Source organism: Ctenocephalides felis, unplaced genomic scaffold, assembly GCF_003426905.1.
Source record: "Ctenocephalides felis isolate EL2017-DRISC unplaced genomic scaffold, ASM342690v1 CF-g0.4_SCAFFOLD_00845, whole genome shotgun sequence".
NCBI lineage: Eukaryota > Metazoa > Arthropoda > Insecta > Siphonaptera > Pulicidae > Ctenocephalides > Ctenocephalides felis.
Genome location: NW_020536999.1, coordinates 88,107,955 through 88,115,871, shown reverse-complemented (window position 1 = coordinate 88,115,871; position 7,917 = coordinate 88,107,955). Strand labels below are relative to the sequence as shown.

The 7,917-nt window shown below is 29.1% G+C and overlaps 1 protein-coding gene and 1 long non-coding RNA gene across 3 annotated transcripts; one reads left to right on the top strand and one right to left on the bottom strand.

Moving 5' to 3' along the window:
* The first annotated feature begins 50 nt into the window (after positions 1 to 50).
* LOC113371403 (gastrula zinc finger protein XlCGF8.2DB-like) lies at positions 51 to 1,210 on the top strand. The gene has a single exon (XM_026612034.1). It carries the CDS (start codon positions 112 to 114, stop codon positions 1,195 to 1,197), a length of 1,086 nt encoding a protein of 361 aa, XP_026467819.1. The 5' UTR covers positions 51 to 111; the 3' UTR covers positions 1,198 to 1,210.
* A 5,814-nt stretch (positions 1,211 to 7,024) lies between these two features.
* Positions 7,025 to 7,777, bottom strand: LOC113371451. 2 transcript variants are annotated; one of them, XR_003366626.1, is made up of 3 exons: positions 7,578 to 7,777; positions 7,323 to 7,497; positions 7,025 to 7,251 (listed from the first exon to the last, which is right to left on the bottom strand). It is a non-coding gene; the product is annotated as an uncharacterized LOC113371451 (long non-coding RNA). The 2 variants fall into 2 exon arrangements; XR_003366627.1 differs by having other exon boundaries at positions 7,025 to 7,248.
* Positions 7,778 to 7,917: the final 140 nt, after the last annotated feature.

The window sequence follows — 7,917 nt, the reverse complement described above, 5'->3', positions numbered from 1 at the left end:
GAAAACGCGTTGTAGTTGAATTTACTATTTTATTTAAAGTATCTGCATAAAATAAGTTGATAGAATACCCAATTGATAATTACTGAATGTACATAGTGAATACATCTAAAAATGTCGGAAGAAACAATTATGTATATGAATGATCAGATAATTAAGATTGAACCGCCAGAATATTCAATAGAAGACATTAAGTGCGAAATTGATGATGAATTTAATTATGTAGATGGTATTGCTAAGTCTGAATCGTATTTTGAGGATGATAAAACGTCTCTGGAAAGATTTATGAATTCCGAGGTGACGATAGAGGAAGAAGTCAAACAGGAGGTAATTGTGACACCAGTTTATAATTGTGACACTTGTAATAGAACATTTTCAGAATCACTTCACTTAGAAGAACATATGATCGAACACATGGAACTATTAAAAGGGTTTAAATGTGAAATATGTTCTAGAGTTTATAGCAGGGCACATTATTTAAAGCAACACTTGCATACTCATGCCAGCGAGAAACCTTTTAAATGTGAAATATGCGGTAAATCATTCATAGTATTAGCTTCACTAAGAACACACTTGATTATTCATAGTGGGGAACGCCCCCACATATGCGAAATATGCAATAGAACATTCACTCAATCATGTAATCTGAAACGTCACATGCAGATTCATAGTGGCAATCGCCCCCACAAATGCCAAATATGCAATAAAACATTTACACAATTGGTTAATCTAAAAACACACATAAACATTCATTCTGGAGAGTGTCCTTATAAATGCGAAACATGTGATAAAGAATTCCATTCGACAAGTGGTTTAGCAACACATAGACGAATACATACTGGAGAACGACCCTACAAATGCAAACTATGCAATAAGTCATTTAGAGAATCAGTAGCTATGAAAAGACACACGCTCATACATTCCAGGGTTCGTGGTCATAAATGTGAAATATGCAGTAAATCATTCACATTCCTACATTCTCTAAACTCACACTTTCTTATTCATACCGGAGAACGTCCGCACGAATGCGAAATATGCAATAAGACATTTACACAGTTAAGTACTCTGAAAGCTCACATGGGCATTCATTATGAAAATCTTTCTTATAAATGTGAAATATGCAATAAAAAATATACTCGGGCGCGTAATTTGAAAAAGCACATGGCTGTTCATAAAGGAAAACCTGATGAAAATCAATGAAATGTTAATTAGCTGAAACCAACTCTGTGTGTAAAATAATTGTTTTTTTTTATTGTAAAGTTTATTACTATAATACAAATATTAAACATGTAAATACATTAATATAAATATTTTCTGATCCTTGAACCTTTTTATCCTTCTCTATTTTATGTTATCATACTTTGTGTATGATTAATGCAAATATTCTTTAAATTTCTGTAGGGTGAGCTATAGTAATGGGCCGAAAATTAAAAATGAAAATGTTTACTTATCTATGCCATACTCCACTAGGTAACTTCCCGTAGGGTAAGTTATTGTAATGGGCCGAAAATCGAAATTCAAAATTTTTACATTTCTCGACGTTTTGAAGGTTTCTGAACGTTTTGGCATACCTCAGAAAAAATGGATGTGTGTGTGTGTGTGTGTGTGTATGTATGGATGGATACAAATTTCCAGTCACGTTTTCGGACGCACGGATCAACCGATTTGAATGGTTCAAAAAGCATTCGATTTCTATTGATAGGGAAAAGAGCTGATTAGTTTTTGGCGAAGGCAGGTCCAGCCGTTTCGGAGATACGGAGCAAAGAGTGCAGAAAATAGAAATCGACTTTTTGAGAGAACGGAGTATCCAATTTGAATGATCTAAAAAACATTCAATTAGTAAGAGGGAGAAGCGTCTATTAGTTTTTGGCAAAGGCAGGCCCAGCCATTTCGAAGATACGGAGCTAAATATATGTAAAAAATGGCAGTTTTTGAGAGAACTTAAGCGTCCGATTTAAATGATTCAAAGAACTTTCTGCTTGTCTTAACAAAATAATAGATTTTGGAAAAAAAATTCTTATAATTTTTTTTCTTTTTTTTTCTTTTTTTTTCAGTTTTTCTTGTATATCGAAAATAATTAAGATTTTATTTTTATTCTGACTAAAGTTCTAATATAACTTAAACAAATAATTTTAAATTTGCAATTCAGTTTATATAATTCTTATAAATATTAGACAATGTTACAATATTTATAATAATCTATTTGAAAACATACAGTATCTTCGAACATTTCGTTATGGTACGGGAAGTACCAGCAATTTGCCTTAAGACACGATGTCACCCATAGATAAACAAGTATAATAGATCGCTATGTCTGGCGGTTTGACGTTACCTCGATTGAAATACAAATTTTTAAAAATAGATGGCAGCACATGTATAATATTTTAATTACCCCTGGTTTTACTTCTTAATTTGTACGTATCGTATACAGCCCCAAAAACCTGAATAATTTTTAATATTGGAAATAAGAACAAATCATACGAAATACAAAATATATATTTTCAAAGATATTACATATGTTCAAAGAACAATTAAAATTATGTTTATATTAACAATTATAATTACAGTTATGGAATGTTTGAAAATATAATAATTATTATACATAATTATAAAAGTATTATAATTTCACAATTATGCTTAAATAATATTTCAAAAACTAAATATCTAAGTGAAAAAAATCACAGAAGTATTTAACTAAACTAAGCACAAATAACTGACTAATATTAATTACTTAATGACTAATATTAATATATTAAAATCTTAAAAACTAAGAAGAAACTACAAGCACAGAAGCACGCAATGAAATTACAAATTTAGAAGGAATGACAAATAATACAAAAAGTTAAAGGGTTAAGAAAAAAACAAATAATTTGTTAAAAAGTACAAATACTTCACAAACAAAAAAGTCCTAAAAACATAAAATATATATATTGATATCAAAATTGAGAGAAATTCAAATTCCTAGGATTAAAACTCATTTACGAGACAGTGTTCTTTATTAATTCTGCATGTAATAGTTATTTCGCTATCTAATGAATTAATAGTAAAGTTGCATTTAACAAAACCTTTGAATAGTTTCTGTACGAGTGTTTTATAACATTACATTTAGCCATGTTCCATCATGAAAACATTATCATTGAAATTGCCATAAAAGATCAACAAAGTGTTTACAATGAACAGAATAATGTTTTATGCACATACAATTGTTTATGAATCAAAAGATAAAAGCAATATTTTTGATTCCCAAGGTCGGTAACAAATATATCTTGAATTTAAACATTATATTGGGATGTTACACAAGTTTTATTTGAAGAATATTATAACACTAATCTTCAATCAAAATACATTAAAATATTATGTATGGTATAGACTCTCTTTATAAGTGTTTACATTTGCTAATGTAATAGATAATCTTTTTAAACATAACAATCAACTTACGTTGATGAACATTTAAACCAATACTAGTTTACTTTATAAGTGTTTACATTTGCTAATGTAATAGATAATCTTATTAAATATAACAATGAACTTACATTGATGAACATTTAAACCAATACTAGTTTACTTTATAAGTGTTTACATTTGCTAATGTAATAGATAATCTTATTAAATATAACAATGAACTTACGTTGATGAACATTTAAACCATACTAGCTGAATAACTGTTTTGCAACTTCAACAATATGAGATTCAATCCAATCATATAACAATTCCGAAGATAATGGTATTTCATCAAACATCAAAACACAGTATCTGCTACTAATACTTTTTAAAAGAAATAGCTGAACCTAATGTTTTAAATAGACACTCTTAAATACCGCTATACACTTGTATCTCTGAATGCAAATTTCTCAATGTTTGAGGACATGGCAAAATAAATATTTGTCTCCAAAAATAGTAGACCTTTGGAAACTTTTTGTACGACTTATTCCTTAAATTATTGCATTGTTTATGAATCCTTCTTGTCATTACATATTGCATTCCTTAGTTGTCAAAAGTACTCCTGCGCTTTGTTCGTGCATTTTGCAGCAATTTGCAGGTACCCCCAAGACACCTATTCAATATAATAATATGTTGACATATCTTGATTATATATAATTATTGCTGCAATTATTATTAAAAAATACCTTTGCGGAAACTTGTATTGGAATAGCTAAATATTTTAACCAGCACTTGACTACGTACTATAAAAACACTTTGCCATATTGAATTTCACAAATGTTCACTTAAACAAAATTAATTAATTAGAAACAACACGAGTTCAAAAAGTTAGGTTATTCGTACAGCCATACAGCGATCAAATACTTGACAGCCACTTGCATGAACCGTGAACAATTTGTAGTTGAAATTGAGTGCACATGAGCCATCTGTTTTTAAAAATTGAAACTACTCAGGACCAAAACAGTGCAACGCGCATTTGTTCGAAGATAACTCCCCATGATGTCACCCACCCATAGATAAAAGAAGAGTATATAGATCGCTCTCTCGGGCCATATTTCGTTGCCACGTTTTTCGGTCAAAACTTTCAATTTGCCCGGGTTAGTTCCCTCTCCCAATGTAGATGGCGCCAGCGTCGGCCATGGGTGCGAATATAAAATGCTGAAGAAATGCACCAATATTATATAGACCGTTTGAATTCAAAATTTTTTTTTAAATTAAAAAACCAAAATTGAATATAAAAAGGCGTATAATTTCAACAATGACATGTTACATTATACTATTACAATACATATTTATAAGATATGCAATTTGCATAAATGTATATATTATATATTTGTATATATACACATATATAATGTGTACTGTAATATAAATAAATATATATATATATATATATATATATATACATTGTATATATATATATATATATATATAAATTGCACATAAATGTATGACGATTAGTGAGCTTTATAAACTATGCGCAAATAGCATATAAACGTACATAAATGTATATATTATCCACTGTGTATGTGCATATATATATATATATATATATATATATATATATATATATATAGAATTTTATGATATGAGTGGAACGAATATTAATTGTTTAATATGAACAAAACAGCACTCAGATTTGTTTAACACAACTTTATTTTATGATTACAGACCATGGTCTCGAAACGTCTGTAATCATAAAATAAAGTTGTGTTAAACAAATCTGAGTGCTGTTTTGTTCATATTAAACAATTAATATATATATATATATATATATATATATATATATATCATATATGATTACAATAGATGCTACTAAACTTTATAAACTATGTACCAATGGCATAGAAAAGTACATACATGTACACATTATATATATATATATATATATATATATATATATATATATAAATTGCACATAAATGTATGACGATTAGTGAGCTTTATGAACTATGCACAAATAGCATAGAAACGTACATAAATATTATCCACTGTGTATGTGCATATATATATACATCATATATGATTACAATAGATGCTACTAAGCTTTATACACTATGTACAAATGGCATAGAAATGTACATACATTTACATGTATATATATATATATATATATATATATATATATATATATATATATATACATATGGTTGTTCAATGTCTTGTGTGGACAGGGTGGTGTGTCCAAGCCTCGCTTTCTTGTATTCAAAAATAGCCCAATTGCAGCACTGCAAAATGAAATGGCCATTTCATATCACACACTATTCTTCCCTCAATTGAGATTGAGTTTTAGCTCACAGACCTGCCCTAAGGCACAGACTCCTATTATGTGTGTGTGTGTGTGTGTTTTCATGTCAAAAAACTATCTAAATTATATATTTTTTTCTAGATTGCTAGAAAATTTAAATATAATTTAGACATTATCTATACCATATAACTAAAGTATTGAGAATTGATCCGAATAATAAATACCAAACAAAAGAGATAGAAGTTACTAAAACTCTCTTCATGCGCTCAAAAGTTAACTTAAAATCCCAGCAACAACAATTCAAAAAGGTCATAAATTTATATTGCAATCAAAAAAGAGAAACATATTCGAAAATAAGGAATAACATTTATGCCTAAGATATTCCTGTAAATTAACTCTGTTTATATTCATCTTGGTGCTCAATCAAATAATGATAAGTTACATTAAATCTATGTATAGTCTCTATCTGAAAACCTTTTCTGCACATTGCGTTAATCTGCTTTTAAATGTTGATCAAAATATCATTATCATCATTATCACAAAGAAAAAGAAATCATTATGTTCTCATAACAGTAACTGGCAAAAGTTCAAGAAAGTTATATGCAAACACATTTGCCAATAAATTAAAGAACAAAACCAAAATTACTTTTATCTGAAAAGCATATCAACAGCTTACTAAAATAAATTACTATAAGGGGATGTCATTTGCAAACTATTCTGCTGTTATCTGGTAAATTATTGTACAATTCATGATCTATATACTTCTCGACATCTGTTAAATGTATTATCACCAATAATAAACAGAAATAAACTGTTTAGCAAAATATACTCCATGAAGTAGCCACTTATTTACAATTTCTACATTTGCTAAAACATTTAACAACTTCGTTATTTATTACTATAGATTTATAAAAAAAAACACATTCATTAAACAATCACAAAAAATATGAACAGTTCAAGTATCAACTATTTGATTTGAAAAAGACAAGAGCATGATCAGAAAATAAACTTTCTCTACCATTTGCCAGTTCCTGAAAACCAACAATATCATCGTTTTTACAGTCGTTATGTAATGCAGATGATAATGATATTTCATCAAACATCAGAATACAGTTTTTGCTATTCACATATTTTTTCTGTGCCATAGCTGAACCCAATGTTTGGAAAAGGGTCTCATTAATACCACTATACAAGGGAATTGCTGAGAGCAACTTTCTCAATGTTTGAGGAGCAGGCAGAACAAATATTTTTCTCCAAAAGTAATAACCTCTTAGAGAAATTTTATGCAGAGTTAAAGCAAGAATTTTATCATCAAGTGTAAATTTTCTTTCTTTTCGCTTCTTTGTATGTTCTCTTAGTTGCCTTAATATAAAATTACGAGCCCTCTTATTTAATGTTGCTGGGAGATAAGCAAAATTGTCAGCACATTTGACACTTTCTTGTAACTTCTGCCTCAATATTTTTTTGTATATTTATCCTTCTGACTTCTTTTCTCAATACATTTGTTATATGGTATAAATTTTGTTTTTTGCATATCTGGTCTCTGCAGTGCTTAAGAACCTCTGCTGAAAAAAAAATATCTAGAATCATTTGCTACGAACTTAATTTGTAGTATAAAAATTTTTAAATAACTCACCTTTCAGGGACGGTTTTCCATCTTCAGTTTTGCCAGAACAATACAAAAAAGTGTTATAAAAAAAATAATTTTTCAATAACATAGCTTCCAGAAAGGGATTTAGTAAGACGGGTGTCTTGTATTTATAACCTTAAAATTCCTAGCATTGATACTGTTAAATGTCTCAGTTATTGAGCTACAATAAAAAATTATATCAGAAGTTCTAGTAATAGATGCGAGTATTTTGTTGTGTACATATTGATAAAACTTATTCACCTAGTTCTCACCATCAGTGCTCAGCCCGGGCTCCAGTTATTTTACTAATCATTTTACATATTACGTCATTTTCTGCAGGAAATACACCATTTTCGCATATTTGTTGATGTTCCGCATTATTGTACACCGCACTTTGACATGATATTTGTTATAAACTTTTAACAAACATTTGACACTTTGACACTAAAATATTATTCCGCCATATTAGATTCTTGAATATTTTCTTTAGCCCGTTTTGTAGCGCTACCAGCGCTCCAAACGAGGGAGAGGGAACTAAAAACGAGATTACAGATGTTTGTTCCGTGATTACCGGCCATGCACCCACCCCACTAGTTTTTAT

Coding starts and splice junctions, on each gene's coding strand:
- LOC113371403 (XM_026612034.1), top strand. CDS start 112: ATGTCGGAAGAAACAATTATGTATATGAATGATCAGATAATTAAGATT.